The following is a 16869-nucleotide window of genomic DNA, read 5'->3' as shown; positions in this document are numbered from 1 at the left end:
TGGAAAAACCTCGAACATGCTGAATCGAAGAAGGCCGTCACACGAGGTCACCCCCCCGCCCCCCGTAGCCAAAGGGGCAAGGAGGCCAACCCAGCAGGCTCAGAAGCTGGAGCGCTGAGCTCAAGAGGATCATTCTCGAACAAATCCGACGGAATGTAACCCTGCTAGCTCTTTGACTTGCTGAGCACCTGACACCTTTTCTTTTTTCACCTTTCTCTCTTTGGAATGGGAAAGTCTACCCTATGCCTGCCCCAGCCCCATATTGGGGGAGACAGTGACTTGTCTGGCTCTCGGCTGGAGAGGAAGTGTGCCTCAGTTGTACCAGTAACTGATACCTTGATGAGGCGTGGGACCTGGAGTTGCTGCTGGGATGGAGTAAGACTCTGCAGGCTGTTGGGATGCGGTAAATGGACTCTGCTTGAAAGGGGGACAGGAACTGGGGGGGAATGGCCCCGCTGGTGGAGTGTTCTAGACTAACTCGTGTCCCCTCAAAATTCGTAAGTGGAAGCCCTAAGTCCCACCGTGACTGTATGTGGAGAGAGGGGCTTCAAAGACTGAAGCTTAAATGAGGTCACCTGGAAGGGGTTCTGATCCTACAGGACAGGTGTCCTCATAAGACAAGGGCCACAACCATAGATGCACACACACAGAGAAAGCCACGAGGACACAGGGAGAAGGCCTAGGATAGACATTCCCGTTCCTAAAGGGGGCTTTGCTGTGGCAGCCTGAGCACACTCACAGTGCTTCTTTCTTTGTTTTTGTTTTAAAGATTTTGTTTATTTGACAGCAAGAGAGAGCATGCGCATGCGCACACCCACGAGCAAGAGGAGGGCAGAGGGAGATGGAGGGGAAGATGCTCAAGCCAGCTCGGCACTGAGCTGAGCACAGAGCCCAGCACGGGCTCGATCTCACGACCCTGAAATCATGACCTGAGCCAAAACCAAGAGTCAGATGCTTAACCAACTGAGCCAGGAGCCCGCGGGCTTTGTTTTTGAATGGTTGAATCCTACTCCATTGTATGCCCCTAAGACATTTTATGTGTCCATCCACCAGTTTTGGGTTGTGTCCGGTGTTTGGTTACTGTGAATACTGGTACACAGGTGTACAACTTCCGTGTGGATGTCGGTTTTCATGTCGCTTCGATGTCATGGAATCGCTGAGGCTCATGGTACCACTGTGTTTCACTGTATGGGGAACTGACTGCTGTCCCAGCTGCTGTGCCTTTACCACTGCTTCCTTCCAACTCATGGATCACTGTCCCCTCCACTGGCCCCTGCTATATCCAGAGCCTCTCCTTCGTGCCAAACCCTGGGTGTCTCCAGTGGTGTCTGCGGGTGGTGCAACCCAGGCAGGATTTTCTTCTACCTGTCTCCCGCCAAACCATGGCTGTTTGAGGTCAGAGGTCAGAGGTCAGAGGCCAGACTCAGGAGCCAGCTCTGATACCCTCTGACATCCCCTGGCCCTCGTGCCAGCCTCAGGTGGCCTCTGCCTGCTGTGGGCGCAGGTGCCCAACGTGCCCTGAGCTGGGCTCTCTGGCCCACTGAGACTTCGATTAACTCCCGAAGCAAGAGAACAGACTCTCTGACATGTAATAACCCTTCAAATGCAAGGTCTGATCAAATAGGAACAGAAGCCTGGGGTCACAAACACTGGTTTCCAAGGCTGCCAAACCTCAGAAGACCCCAGCTGGGAAGGTGCTTGCGAGTGCCAGACCCCAGCTCACCTCCTCCTGCTCCCTCACTGGTCTCCCCGCCGCCCCCGCTGCCAATAATCTATGAAAAGTAAAACATAGGCATTCCAAGGAAATTTGGAGTGATCTAAAGCGTGTGTCTTCACAGAGATCTTTTTTCTTTTTTCTAGAAAGAGGCTATTGGTCTTTTTATGTTTTAGGGGGTCGGGGTCCTGGGTGACTGGTGTTGGTGGGGGCAGGGCACAGGGAGGGGAGCCCCCGGGCCAGCGGGGCACTGACCTGGATCTCCCGGGCGTGGTACAGGACAACCAGGCCCAGCAGGATGACGGTAGAGAGGCTGATGAGGCATTTGAGTGCAAATGAGTACAGGGACTCCTGGGCAGAGAGAGAGAGAGAGCAGAGGGCAGGAGGACAAGGATGTTGGGGGATGGGTGGCCCTCCTGACCCCCACCTGGGCTCTCTACTCAGGAAGCCATGCTTCTGTCCTAACTCCTTAGGCCTGAGTTGACAGCAAGGCTGGCCTATACTTCGGAGCTTATAAGGCCTGGCCTTCTAAAGTCCTCCGTGTGGCTATCTATGAGGCCTGGCCTCATGTAGGCACAGGCTGTCACGGTCTCTAAGGCCTGGCCTCCTTCACCTTCTCTGTTTCATTGTTTACAGGCTGGTATGCCGATCTCTCTCTGTCCTCACACAGCCTTGGGGGGCACAAGGGGACACACAGCCAGGCTCATAACCCAGCCCAACGACTCTCAGAAGGAGAAGCTCTTTCCAGGCTCTGGGGCCCAGGCCTTCTCTGGGGCTCTTTTCCTGAGCCTGGCCTGGGGGCCAGCCCCCTGCCCCCACCTGAAGACAGGGTGTGGACTCTTGGTGCAGGGCAGAAGGAATGGGCTGAAACCTAACTTCCCCTTGGGCAGCCTGCCCAGTATTCCCCACCTCCGGGGCCCCCTCCTCCCAGAACCCTCCACCTGCTTCTCCTGTGGCCAATGTGGTCCCTGACCGGTGCCCAGGGAGAGATGGGGGATCCAGGCAGCCCCAGAAGGGGCTTCCCTGGGGTGCCGAGGGGAAGGGCTGTGCCTACCTTGGTGTAGACCCCCCAGGACAGCTCCGTCTCGGTCACCATCACAACAATGCCGAACATGCCGAAGATGAGGGCGTAGTCGCTGAGGCGCTTCCGCTTCTCGAAGAGCGCCCGCCGGTGGCCCAGGCGGTGGCCCACGTTCGGGGTTTTCCCTGAGTCCCTCCTCCTGCCTGCCTCATCCTCTTCATCGTCTTCCTCCTCTTCCTGGTCCTGGGGCTGCCCCCGGGGACTGCCGGGTGAGGGCCGGGCTGGCTCGCTCTTGGCCACCACCACCTGGAGGCTCGGGCCATGTGGGGGCTGGGGGGGGTGGCCAGCCTCGGGCTCCGAAGGATCTCTGCCCGGGGCACCCAGCCCACTGCCCAGCGGCCGCCCCCCGCAGCCATTGTGGCTGTGGCTGTGGCTGTTCATGACTATGTGGGCGCCGGGGTTGGGCTCGCTGTAGGCCGCCTGGGGCCCAGCATGGCTCAGAGACTGGGTGCCCGCGCTGACCTGAGGGGGCATAAGAGACACAGTCATGGCAGGGCCTGGCCAACGGACCAGAGGGCCAGGGACCACTGCCACCACCCCAGAACATTTTGAGGCTCAGGAAGCCATGAACCCAGAGTGGCTGACACGCGGGATGGCCATCCCAAGTCAGCCTACACTCCCACCTGCTCAAAAAATCTCCCAAGGCTCCCCAGTGCCATTGCATGAAAACCAAAATTCTCCTTGTGGCCAGAAGGTCCTCTGTGGTCTGGCTCCTACCCACCTCAACCCTCTCCCTCTCCCCAGAGTCATGCCCGTCCAGGCCCATAAGCATCCCCATCACCAGATCATGACAAGCCTGGTTTTGCCTGGGGCCCTTGCATCTGCTGTGGCCTCTTACCAAAACTTTGCCCACTGATTTTCTGTCTCCGGGTACCTAGAACAATGCCTAGCACACAGCAGACACCCAGTAAAGATTTCTGAGTGTCTGGAAATGGAATTCGCCAGCAGGTTTGCCTGGGAGGGCTGGAGGCCGTGTAAGGGTGTGGTCGGGAGGTGATTCCAATCCAGGCTTGACTCCGTCTGACCTTCAGGCTCTTGGACAAGTTAATGTCACCCTACTGAGCCTCCATTTCCTCCCCGGAGCTGTCCAAAAGCCTGAACACACCTCAGTGTGGGGGATAGTAGGACGATGGCTGGGGCTACAGGGACACCCCCACCCAGCTCCCGCCTGCCTGGGCGGAAGGAGGTCTGTGATCTCCAAAGAGATTCCATGACCAGTGTGGCAACTGAGCATTCAGCTCTAAGGTCCCAGAATTAATTCTGTGGGGCCTTGTGAGATGTGCTCAGTCTGGCCCTGTGTGATCTCAGGTCAACCTCAGTTTCCCCACCAGGCTACCAAGGAGCAGACTCATTACCCCGATACCCTTGCATTCTGCCCCTGCATAGGGCAGTGTCCTCTGGCATCATGTGCAAGAGCAAGGACCTTGATGCCAGTGACACATACATGATGAGGCTGCCTAGAGTCTCGCCTCCGGGGTTACCACTTGCTAGACCCTCCCCTGCATCTCCCCCTCCCACAAGCTGGCATTTAGTGAACATCTACTATATGCCAGGCTCTATCCTTCCCCCAAATTTTCTCCGCCATCCTCACAATGCCCCCAAGAAGGGGGTCCTGGAATTTGGCCAGTTTTATAGCTAGGGAAACTGAGGCACCATGCTATAAAGGGACCATCTCCTTATAGGGTGGATCTAGACCGGGCTGCCTTGTGAGACTCCCCCGACAAGTGCTGTCCTCTTTGAAAAGGCCAGGCTGGCATGCACTGCAGGGGCTAGGTACCAGGCCCAGAAGAGAGGGCCATAGGTACAGACAGGATGCAACCCCAGCCCAGAAGCCACACCCTCTGGGCGACGGACACGGAAACTATCACACCAGGACAGGCTGAGACAAGCCATGCTACCAGGCAGGGCACAGGCCACCTTGGCCCCTTGTCTGGCACCCCCAAGACAGCATCTGACCCACCCACGACATGTCCCCAGATGCTGGTGCCAGCACACAGTAGGAGCACAAGAAACGCTCCTTCCATGGCAGTGACGGGTGAGCATCAGAAAGTGTCCCTTCCCTCACCACTCCCAGCCATCCCATCCCATCACATCAACCAGGCCAGGGCCACCTGTGGCCTGACGCTTCGGCTGATGGTGCCTGGCCTCTCACAGGTCTGACGCCTCATGGTTTACACGGGCTGGTCTCCTGCAGGCCCAGCACTTCCTAGTTTGTAAGGCTGACCTTGGCCCTGATCTCTCGCTCCACCTTCACAAACACTCAGGTGCCACTCTCCTCCTGGGCCAGGGCCCCTGCTTGCTACCCGGAGGGCCATCAGCTGTTGGCAGGGCCGTGATCTTGTCACCGGGACACACACAGCAATCCCAGACCCTGCTCGCACCTGGGGGATGAGGAAACCCCAGGCACCACTTCTACCATCTCTCCTGAGAGCGCAGAAGGTCCTCGCTCGGGGCTCAGGGGCACAGGCAGGAGAGGCAAGTGGCCTGGCAGACAGTGCCCGGAGGGGGTGGGGTGCTGCAAACGACCTTCCGAAACGCACTGATGAAGATGCAATTTGGGGATGTGACTCAGCCGCCCGACGCACAGGCCAAATTCAGCCGTGTGTCCGCCATGCTCCTCCTTGCCTGGCAGCCTCGTCCTAAGGTGCCCTGGGCAGGGAGGGGTTGGGGGGATGGGTACAGGTGGCCTCTGGGAGGGAGAGAGGCAGCAGGGGTGGGGGCGGAGCTTCCAGGGCCCATGATGTGAATATATACCTAGCGCTGATTGTGGCCTTTATTGAGCGCTTTATCAGGATTATCACGTTTAATCCCCACTGCCACTCAGTGAGGTAGGTGGCAAACGTGGTCCCATTTCACAGATGGGAGACAAGGCTCAGAGATGTTTACCACCTTGCCCAAGGTCACAAAGCCAGGAAGGGCAAGAACTAAGTTGGTACCATTTGGGGCCAGTGAGTGGCTAGCTCTGCCAAGTTCCCTCTTGCCAAGCCACCATCTGAGAAGGTCCTGCCCTTGAGGGGCCACAGAGCTTGGGACACAGGCACGGTGGGTGTCTGACCGTTCCCATGATCTCAGAGGACGCGGAAGGACAGAGAGTCCTGCCTGACTCTCCACAGAAGGGGGCAGCTTCTGCGAGTCTGGGTGGGACTAGACGGCCGAAGGGACAAGAAACCCCACACTTTCTCAGGTCTGCCTTCCCCTCCGCACTGCAACTGGGCCTAAAGCTGGGGTCCCAGGGCTCCTTAGAAATTTCCAAAGAGGGGCGCCTGGGTGGCTCAGTTGTTAAGCGTCTGCCTTCGGCTCAGGTCATGATCCCAGGGTCCTGGGATGGAACCCTGCTTCAGGCTCCCTGCTCAGCGGGATGCATGCTTCTCCCTCTCCCACTCCCCTTGCTTGTGTTCCCTCTCCCGCTGTGTCTCTCTCTGTCAAATGAAAAAATAAAATCTTAAAAAAAGAAAGAAAGAAAGAAAGAAATTAATTCCCAAAGAATCAGGAACCCCTCTGAAACTCTGGCCAAGGTTGGATGTCTGTGGAAGGGTGTATTTTTCTGGGTGAAGGACATGGTTTGCCAATGGGTTCTAAAAGGTTAGAAACACCCTACTGGGCCGCATCTGGTTTTGAGGGTCTCTAGAATCACCAAAACCACCTAACGTGTCTGGGGCATGAGACCTCTGTTCACTGAAGGCTGGGATGGAAGGATGAGCCAAGTCCCTGCTTCCACACCATCCCAAGAGATGCTGTGGGAACCTTGTGAGCCACAAAGGGCAGGGGGCACCCAGGAGGACTCAGAAGTGGGAGGAGGTAGGCAGGTGGCAGGGACAGGACAGCTAGCTCCTCCAAGGTCTCCCACCCAAGAGAAATGCAAACTGGCCAGATCCCAAGGGTCCTCGAGTGAGCCCTTTCACAAATGATGAGCCCTTTCACAAATGCAGTGGCTGCCTGGAAGGGACCCTTGGGCATCCTAGCTGGGATGAGGTCACTGCCCTCTCCTCAGGGGCCTCAGTGCCCCCAGCAGTGGGTCGGCGGCCAGGATGAAAGTGAGATCTCACTTGGGAAATGCTTAGCGTGTGGCCACGGGTACATTTGTGGTGGTGGAGCTGCCCAGGGCCACACTCCATCCTTCAGAGCCGGACAAGAAGGTGCCCCCTGCCTGTTAGTCTCCAAGACAGAGCCCCTTTGGGGCAAAATGCCCACCCACCACTTTTAGGAACCAGCACACGGCAGAACCTTCCAGGATGTTTGGGCAAGCTGTGGCGTGTGTGTCCCTGTGGGGACACACCTTGGGTAAGGACCCCAAGACACCCCACCCAGCAGCACTCTTTTGGCCCTAGCACTACAGGGTGGACAGGATCCACCTGCCCTCCTAGCCCTGAGCTGCTCGGAATGGGTACAGTAAGGCACTGACTGCCCAGTTCCCTTGGGCGCCCCCCCTCCATCACCACCAGTCAGAAACCTGCCAGCAGTCAGCAGCGTGCAGTTAGCCTGCCCAGCCTTCCCCATGGCTGCCTCCAACAGCGCCCTCCACTCTGACCCATCAGCATCTCCTGTTTGGCCCCCAGCCTCCAGCACTCACATCTGCAGCCCTCCAGGACAGCCAAGGCAATGTCCTGTAGGGGGTACCCCAACCTCTGTCCAGGGACAGCTGGGAGACCCGCTCCCTGGCCCCTGTAGGGGCGACCCTGAGGGCAGTACCTAGGGGCCAGTGGTGAGGGTCTCCTCCCTCCCATTCCCAAGTCAGTCCCAGGTTACTGCCGTCACCCCAAGAGCTCTCCCCACCCTATCTATGGAGTTTGGAGACTCACTGCTCTACCCCCGCCAAAGTGAACCCAGTACCTTTCCCCTCCGGAGTGGAGGGTCCGTGAATCTGCACTCACTCAGACAGTGCACATGCATTCCCCTCCCTCTCTGCGTCCCTTGGGTTCCAGACCCTAGGGAGACCCTCTGTCCTGGCCCCTGGCCCGAACCGCGCGTCCCCCTTCCGGACGCGCCTCGCTCCTAGAGCGCTCCGGTCCGTCCCACCCCGTACCTGCAGGGCTCGGCTCCCACGGGCAGAAGAGGCTGGAGGGGAGAGGGTCCCGCGCGGCCGCAGACCCTCGCGTGGGTGCCGGGGCCGGGGCCGCGGACGGGGCGGGCAGCAGACGGCGGACGCGGGGCCCAGAGGAGGCCGGGCCAGGGGAGGCGGCGGGTGCATACCCCGCCGCCCTGTCCACGGGCCCGGCCGGGGGCGAGCGCCCGCCCGGGCCGGGAGAGGAGGGGGCGGTGCGACGCGGGCGGAGCCGCCGATTGGTCGATCGCGGGTTGGTACCACCCCCGGCGACCCCGCAAGCCCCGCCTACATTTAAAGATCCCACATTCCCGGGAGTCCCCTTCAGCCCCCAGCGCTCAGCGGGTCCTCAAACTCGCTCTCTGGCTGGACGCAATGGAGGGCACCTGGCTTAGTGAAGCGGCAACTCCCGCCCCCGACAGCTCTCGGTAACTCCTAGCGACCCCCCTTTCCAAAATTGAGTCCCCAAACTCCAGCCAACTCTCGACCCCTCAAATACACGCATTTGCTGAGGGGAGAACTTCGCAAAGCGACTGGACACCTCCCTCCTGACGTGACCCTCTCACACGTCCTGCTTGCTGTCTATTGCCAAGTGCAGGGTGCCTAGGACCCTAACATGGGGGCTTCTAGGAGTTGAGGGGGTGCCTGCTAGGGCCATGGGTTCAAGGACATCTTCTTGGTACTTAGCCCCCACCATTTCTAACCCTTACCACCAATACCAGGATGGCAGGCCAGCAGAAGCCTCCTTGTCCAAAACCATGCTCCTTTCTCCTGGCACCTAAGGTGTCCTTGGGCAACTCATTTGTTCAACTTAATAATGACTAGAAGGGGCTTTAGGGATGGGGCGGGGGGAGCTCTTTCCTCCTCCTCCCCCAAGCTGCCTAGGCCTTACCCTATCCCTGCCTGGCTGGGGTGACTGAGTCCAGCTCTGACCCCCACCCCCCCACCTCTCTCCCAGTCCCCCACTGTTTTCTTCCCAGCTCAGAGCTTGGGACAGGGTCAGGAACATCTGAGTGCTCGTCACTGCCTGTAGTCTGCAGATCTGTTTCCTCTGTGGTGTCCAGAAAATAGCAGGACTGAAAGAGGATGAGCGGATGGCTACCTGGGCAGGGGGTGGTCTCATGGGCCAGCGATGAGGCTGTGCAGGGCCAGGTGATGGCCCTGGGGTCAGTGCACGAGACTTCTGTTTCTCATCCCAGCCTGTTAGGGACACCCCAAAGAAGGCCTGGCCGTGGAAGCCCGGGGACCACTCAATGCCCTGCCATGTCCGCAGGGGTGCCAGGATGGGGGACCCTAAATGGATGCATTCTCAAGCCATGCTCGAGGAACAGCCACGCCTTCTGTAATCCCCATCCGCCCATCCGCCCATCTGCGCAGCAGCACCCCACCCCAGGCCTGCCTGGGCTGCTGGGGGCTCTTTCTAAAGCACGGTCACGTTGGAACCACCCACACCTCCCTTGGGACCTGGCACACATCCTTGTACTGCATTCAGTGCTCCAGCCCCTGCCAGCCTGGGCCTGCCCCTGTGCGGATCCCTGCCCCACACGAAGCATTCACACCGTGCCCACGGGCCGACTCCAGCCTGCGCAGGCTTCCGTGGAGTGCCTGCAGCATCAGATGCTTTTTGAATTCAAGTCTAACATGGAAACATCCAGATATTCACAAAGGCATGGGCCACAGACACTGGAGGCTCCTCCAGGCCCTCCCACCCTGAGCAGGCTCTGCAGACTCTGTACCCATCTTCTCTCTCTGGAAAGATCCCTCTTTCCCCTTGGGGCTCACCTGCCCTAAGGGACCAGGGATGCCCATCAAGGAGCTAAACTTAGGATGGTTGACCTGGTGAATGACCACCGTCTACCCAAGTCTCCCCTCCTGCCTGCTTGAACCTCACCCCTCGGAGACAAGGCTGGCCAAGGTGGATAGGGGTCAGGGGTGGACAGATGTGGGGCTGTAGGTGGTCACCGCCTGAAATTTCATTGCAGACAGAGCCTCGTATCAGCCCATGGTTGGCTGGGAGAGACCCGAGGAGCCTACACACTAACTTGTCAGTTGGGATGCCCCCGGTGGGACTCAAACTCCCAGGAAATGGCCTAAAGAACAGGCAGGGGATGGGGTGGTTGCTGATCAGGAAGCACCCTTCCAGGGGCCTGAGGGCTGGGCCACAAGTCTAGGGCAGTGGCCAAAGGTCCAGGTGCAGAAGACCTAGGAGAGCCTCAAAGAAGCTATGGGACCCATAGCTTGCCTGAGTAGGGATGGACTGGCCCCCTCCCCCCTCCCCCCAGCTGTGCATCCACACAAACCTCAAACCCATCTGGGGCCTGGCAGATGACTGCTCAGGAGGTTGGACCCTGAGTTCCCGCTGAGTGTGGAAATGGCAGGGTGGGCAATATATTCATTCATTCATTCATTCATTCACGTAGCCACTGAGCCCCGTTTTTGAGTCTGGTGCTGGGAAGGCAGAGTCGGAGATACAACCTTGTCCTTCTTGGAGTTGAATTTCTAGAACTCCTGGAATAAGCCTCTCCAAACAAAAGGACCAGTAGGAATTCTAGATACACAAGTTTTAGGAGATGATCCTAATGATCTAATGATTGGAACAGAGGAGGAGAATTTGGGGTGGTCATGGGAGGCCTCCCAGAAGTGGGGAACATTCCAAAGGGGCCAAGGAGCGGGCACTGGGAGAGCTAGAAGGGGGCACCAGGTGAAGGGCACTGCGAGGGTCAAGGCGCTAAGGTGGGACCAAGGAGAGCATGTTTGAGGAAGAGAAGAGACACCAGTGTGGCCAGAAGGAAGGGGCGAAAGGGAAGGGCCAAGTCAGAGGCTGGCAGGGGTCCCACCTGCAGAGACGTGTGCGCGAGGACTCTGAGCAGGGTGCAGGTCACGGAGGGTGAAACCCCTTAGGGTTCTGTGAATAGTAGGTGTGGGAAGGGGACTGGGAAAGCCTCAGGGAGCTGAGGCAGGTATCTTAGAAGGCTTGTTCCTGGGCTCTCTGGGATTCAGGGACATAGAGAAGTGTCACTCATTCTTTCGGTGTTTATTGAGCACCTCCTGCATACAAGAGATGAGCCTGAAGTCAGCAGCTTCCCCCTCTCGCTACTCACACTCAGGCTGCAAGGCTCCAGACTAACTTCCTTTCTGGCCATGCCCACATCCAATGCAATCCCAGGCCGGTCCATTGTTGCCCCTGAATTCACCCCAGGATGCCCCTTTGTCCCCATCCTTTGCAGCCCCTGCTTCAGCAAAGGCCCTGAAGACAAAGGGATAACAGCACAGAGTCCTGCTGTCGGCCATACTCGTTCGATGAGCCTCCCCCACCTAGGACCCTAGGGTCCAGTCCACCTAGGACCTCAGAAGTTGACCTTATTTGGAAATTGGGTCTTTGCAGATCCTGTTAAATGAAGGGGCGGTCATCCTAGATTAGGGTGGGCCTTAATCCTATGACCAGGGGTCCTCCTAAGAAGGCCACATGAAGACACACACAGACACAGAGGCACGGCAGACCACCACGTGAAGACAGATGCGGAAACAAGAGTGATGTGGCCAGAAGCCACAGGACACCTGGAGCCCCCAGGAAGGGGAAGAGCCAAAAAGAAGATCATGCCCGAGGGCCTCCAGAGGGAATGTGCCCCTGCCCACCCAGGGATTTCAGGCCCTGGCCTCCAGGACTGGGAGAGAAAGACATTTCTGTTAAGGTTGCAGGCCTTTGCTACAGCCCTGGAAAGTCATGTAGTGGTCACAGCCAAGGGCTCCTGCTTCGCTGAGCCTCGGTTCCCTCGGCAGGGTAGTGGGGGCCTCTGAGGGCAGTGAGCGGGGCTAGGCAGCTAATCTCCCCTCAACCGTTCTAGGTACCCAACAAGCACTTACTAGATGCTCCTAGTGACTGTCGGCCTGATTAGAACCTGAAGGGTTCAAGTGCCTTCCTGGCTTCTCTGGCTCCAGTCCAGTCTCTGCGAGTCCCCCGCAGAGGCATCTTTCCTTGCGAAAATCTCATCATGTTGCTTGTGATTCAGAGTGCTCCGTGGCTCCCTGTGGCCCTTCTGGCATCCGTACAATTAGACCCTCAGCAGGACTCCAGAGGGACACCACCAAAGGCCTACTTGCCCTTCTAGACGTAGCTCAAAGAGCAAGAACACCTCTTCCAGGACGCTTTCCCAGATTTCCCAGAGCATGACAAACCCCTCCCTCCTCATAGTTCCTCAGCACTGAGCAGACACTTGGCCACACACACTCCCTCCTCCAGGCCCATCCAGTTCAGTCCCAGAATCTGCCCATTTCTCTCTCTCCCTGACTCTACACAGTCCCGACCCAGCCAACTCTACCCGGTTGCCTCCTGGGCTCCCCTCTGACCTTGTGCCATTCCTGCCCCAACATTCCTGGTCTCCACAGTAGTTACAGAGGCTTTTGAAAAATCATAAATCAGACCACCATGTCTCTTCCATGCTCACACACCCTCCTTGGCTCCCCACGGCTCTGCAGTCCACTCTACCTCAGCTTCTATATGCAGACCTCTTTGTCTTCATCTTCCTCCTCTCTTCCTTGCTCATTCTGTTCCAGTTATAGCAGCCTCCTCACTGTTCCTCAAACATGTCGAACTCATTTCTGCCTCAGGACCCTTGCACATGCTGTTCCTGCTGCCTGGTATGCTGTTCTCCCAGCTCCCACCTGGCTGACTCCTCCTCCGTCGGGTGTCAGCTCATGGTCACCTCCCTGGAGGGGCCCCTCTGTCCTGGTCATTCTCTAACACAATGCTGTGTTTTATTTTCCTCCCGATACATCTCACAAGGGCTGATCTGGGCCGGCCTCAGTCCCTGCTGCATCGCTAGTGCCCAGTCCAGAGCGCACAGTACCTGCTCAGTGTTTGTCGACTGATTACATGCCCATACATATCTAGAAACCTTGCCTCAATTCTCCCCACACCCCCACTGACGGCTCACTGTTGACCCTGAATGTCAGCCAATGTTTGCAGGTAAAAGAAAGGGCGAAGGAGCTGCTCCCTAAAAGGTGTCTTGGGGAGTAAGACCACAGAATCTGGGTGGTGGAGGCTATAGGTGTGGGGGACCTTCCGACGTGGGGCAACCCCCCACCCCCGGCTGTGTAACACAGAGCAGGTCACCCGGCCTCTCTGAGCAGGTTCCTCACCACCAGTGATTGGAGAAAACCAACAGTCACTCTCTGGCTCTAGAAGGCATAGCTGTTTTGTTATATTTTGTTTGTATGATGTCAAAGGTTGGCACTTTTTTCTTAGATCACCAGTTTTCCTGCCCAGCTCCTGGACCACCTCCACTCCCAAAAAACACCCGAATCTGGATTTACTCACCCTGGTATGCAGGGGTCTCCCTGATGAACCACCACCAAAGGGCCTGTCCCCTTTGGTCCTGCTGGATTACCACTTGGCTGGCAGGGGGCTGAGCTGCCTTTCTTCTCCCCTCAACCTGTAAGGACCAGACACACAGGGTGTGGGGTAGAGGCAGGGCCCCAGGACAGTGGGGATGCAGATAGCCCCCCACGGCAATAGTCTTTACAGTAGATCTCCCTTCTGACGAGCTGAATTACCTTGTAAATTTTAGGGAAACTTAAGATCAGTGGTGTTGTCTGGCCAGTGGGGCCTTGTTTCTGGGCCCAAGCCCCTCAAAGAGCCCCTGCTCATATTTCTACCCCATACCAAGCACTCTCCCTGAAAGCCCCACTTCCTTCTACAGGATGCCGCTGCACACTAACGCTATATCTGCCTTTCCCCATACCATTCCCTGCCCTGCCCCCAGTTCTCCCCACTCCCCAGTTCATTCACCACAGGGAGATCTAGGTGGGTGAGGCTGGGACAGGCTGGTGTGAGGATGAAGGAGACAGGGATCTCTGACTTGACCAGCTGTATTCTTGGCCACCCCCAAATCCTCACCCAGTCTGTAGCTGCCCTGAAGTCTGCAGCGCCCTCAAGGAATTCACTCTGTGCTGGGCTGTTGCCCAAGCCCCTTGGTACCCAGGCCCCACCTTGGAGGAGCTTGGAGGAGCAGGCCAAAGAGGACACAGAAGAGCCCTGTGGTGGAGAGGGGTGAGGGAACTCGACCCCAGAAAGGGACTGAAGGGGTAATAGTCTGAAGTGGACATCCTAGTTACTCTTCCCTTTGCTGGGGGTCTGGAGTGGGGCCAGTGGCCCCCTGGACAGCTCGGGGGCTGCCTATTCCAGTCAGAGGGGCCCTGGATCTGACTCTGGTCCTGGGAGAACAGGGCAATTGCCCAAGGTCACGCAGTGGGTCGGTGTGTCAGAGTGGAGATGACTCTGTGAGTTCTGGAAGTACCCCTTGACCCCCCTCCCCATCTTCCCTTCATCAGCCAGACTACCTTAGAGCTCTACGGCAGCCTAAGGAGGCTGAAGGAAAAGGGTCTAGGAGGGACTAGACGCCTGGGAACCTGGAGGGAGCCAGGTGAGGGGCTTACCCACTGAGTCCTGTCGGGGCCTTCTGCAGGGTGGAGAGACTTGGGGAGAGTGTGGAACTCCCCCTCCCTAGTTCCAGACAGGGTCTTTGAGCCCCACCCTGACTGTTAAGCGCAGGGAGCAGAAGACCCTAGAGCTGATACCACCAGGTGAGTTCTGGGGTTAGTGAGTCCACCACAAACACAACTCTACCTCTGCCCAGCTCTGACCTTGGGTAAGTGCTAACCCTCTCTGGTCTCAGCCCCTATCCCAATCAGTGGTGTAGGGGTGGGGGGGTGGACTTTAGGGGAGAGCAGAGCAAGAGCTCCCACGCACAGGAGGCTGGCGGGGGGAGGGGGGTTCCCCTTCCACTCTGCAGTGGGCCGGCCTGGGGAATCCCCACCACACTCAGTGGGAGGTGGAAGGGACTGAGAGGCAGGGAAGGGGAAGGGAGCAATCGAGCTGGTCCTCCCCCCCATTACCCCCTCCCCCCTGCAAGCCCCGGAGGGTCCCCTTGTCTCCACCTTCACCTCTGTGGGAGGACGTCTCCGCATTGCAAATTTCCGGAGCGGTAGCCCCCTCCTCATAGGGGTATGCGGTGGTGGTGGGGGGGGGGTGCGTCTGGAGTGACTCCGGGCTTGGAGTTGGGGGGGGGGGTCAGGTGGGATGGAAGGGGTTTCCCTCCTTCCCGCATCTCCCCCTTTGAATTCCCGAAGTCGGGGCAAAACCTGACCGAAACGCCCACCAAGGAGAAGGGGAGAGCCGCTGGAACCCCCGCCCGGTAAACCGCCCCCCGCCCCAATGCCCCACTGCTGCCTACTCACCGGCCAGAGACGGCTGCCGCCGCCGGAGCCCCAGCCGCCTGGCCCGAGCGCGAAGACAAGTGCACGGCCGGGCAAGGGCGTGTGAGCCGGGAGGGTGTGCGCGCGCCGCCGCAGAGCTGACCCCCTCCCCGTCGACCTGGGCCCCGCCCCACCTCCCGGGGAGGGGCGCCTACCCCGGGGAGCGAGAGAGGCTGACTGCGGTGGCCACCGGGCGACCCCCTCTCCACGACGCTTCTCCAGAAAGGATGGGGAGGGAATCCCCCTCCCCGCAGGGGTGTAACAGCCAATCCCAAAGAACGCTCAAAGAGCTGGGAGGACCCTCTGCCGCTCCTGGCCCACGACGTTCATGTTACAGATGGGGAAACTGAGACCCAGAGATGGGGAGCCCCTGGCCAGGGCCCAGCCCCCCAGCATCATAGAAATGCGGCTGCCCGCCTCTCTGTGGGGGTCGCTCTCCCGCGTCCGAGGAAGGAATGAAGCCAGAGAGAGAAAGGAAAGCAATTAAGCCCCCAAGCTTGGGCGGGCTCTGGGGCCTGGGAGGTCCAGGGGAAACCCGGAGGCTTCAGGCAGCTGGTGACGTTGCTGGGGCTAGAAGGTCCCGCGGAGGGAGGGGTACGCGGGTGGCCACAAAACAAACCACAGAAAACTTCTCTAATGTCATTGTGGGGCTGTGACGTCCCCCTTCCCTCTGCATGATTCAGGGACCGGCTGAACGTGAACAGCAGGGGCCTGGGCAGTGAGACTATGAAGGTCACTCTGCCAAATTAGAAGAATGCGGCTCCCGGGGTTTGGGTCACTAGGGGATGGCGGAAGGGGCGCTGCGCAGGACTCAGCCCCCCCTGCGACCTTGGCCCGGCTCAGGCCCCTCTCTGAGCCGATTTCTTTGCGACTGGACAGCATCCACTTCTGGGGTCCCTCCAGCTCTCAGAGGTCTGTGGGGCTGCCCGCTACATTTTGCTGTTCTCCTCCAGCTCCTCCACAGGAGTGGTGCCCTCCCAGACCACCGAGTTCTGCCTCGCCGCCCCCTGCCCCCCCCCCGCAGCCCCACCCACCCAGTCTCTGAACCCCCACCCACCTTCTGCCTTGGTCTGGGTTGAGGGGGTTTCTTCTGAGAGCCAGAAGGCTTCCACGAGCCTCCATCCTTTTTTGTTGTTGTTGTTGTTGTTTTCCCCCCCTCTTTTCTTCCATTCATTCTAAAAATAGCCCTCCCTCTCCAAACTTCCCTTCCCCCCCACCCCCACGCCGCCGGGAGCGTCTCCTGAAAGGTAATGCCTTCCCAGGGTGGGGTCCTGGAGGCCGGGATTCCGCTTGGCGCGGGAGGGGCTGGAGGATGCGGACCGCGGGGAACCGGGTGGGGGGCCATTGGGAGCGAATCCCCCTCCTTCCCATTGTGTGAGATGCTCTCAGAAGGAGCCGCAGGGAAAGAGAACAAAGGGGAGGGGGACCGCTAGGGTATGCATTGTGGAGGCAGAGAAAGGGAGGGCTGGGGGAACCGGGAACCGCGGGTGCTCAACTGAAGAGGGGTCTCACCCACAACCTCTGTGGGGATGACTCTCCACCCCTGGGTGGAGTCTGAAGTCCCTACCTTGGTCGGACACAGGGAGGGAGAGTAAAGAACCAGCAGTAACAGGGTGGCTTCATGGAGGGAGGGAGAGTCCCCCACCCTTGAACACAGACAACTGCCCTGTGGCATCCCCCAGAATGCCCCACCCAGTCCTGCTGCTGCTCTTGTCCACTGTCTCCCTGGTCCTTTCTCCATGACGCAGCTACAGAATTTTGTCCTCAGCTATGTGACTG

At 58.6% G+C, this 16869-nt stretch overlaps 1 protein-coding gene across 9 annotated transcripts in view; it reads right to left on the bottom strand.

The window, feature by feature from the left end:
- KCNN1 (potassium calcium-activated channel subfamily N member 1) overlaps positions 1-16197 on the bottom strand; it is a 31719-nt gene extending 15522 nt beyond the window's left edge. For 6 of the 9 annotated variants that reach the window (XR_006816398.1, XR_006816399.1, XM_045989763.1 and 3 more), the window contains exons 1-3: positions 7819-8004; positions 2769-3257; positions 1970-2065 (exon numbers count right to left, since the gene is read on the bottom strand). Coding sequence is in view for 7 of the 9 variants with exons in the window: in XM_045989763.1 (XP_045845719.1) it covers positions 1970-2065; positions 2769-3257; positions 7819-7983 (750 nt within the window). In the remaining 2 variants the exon portion in view is untranslated. Of the gene's footprint in view, positions 1-1969; positions 2066-2768; positions 3258-7818; positions 8005-13153; positions 13269-15072; positions 15393-16147 lie in introns of those variants that run through there. The other 3 variants (XM_045989768.1, XM_045989767.1, XM_045989766.1) reach the window with 3 other exon arrangements.
- Between the last annotated feature and the right edge of the window lie 672 nt (positions 16198-16869).

The sequence above is a fragment of the Meles meles genome, chromosome 20 (genome assembly GCF_922984935.1).
Source record: "Meles meles chromosome 20, mMelMel3.1 paternal haplotype, whole genome shotgun sequence".
NCBI lineage: Eukaryota > Metazoa > Chordata > Mammalia > Carnivora > Mustelidae > Meles > Meles meles.
The sequence above is the reverse complement of the archived record's forward strand: the minus strand, read 5'-3'. Positions and strand labels throughout refer to the sequence as shown.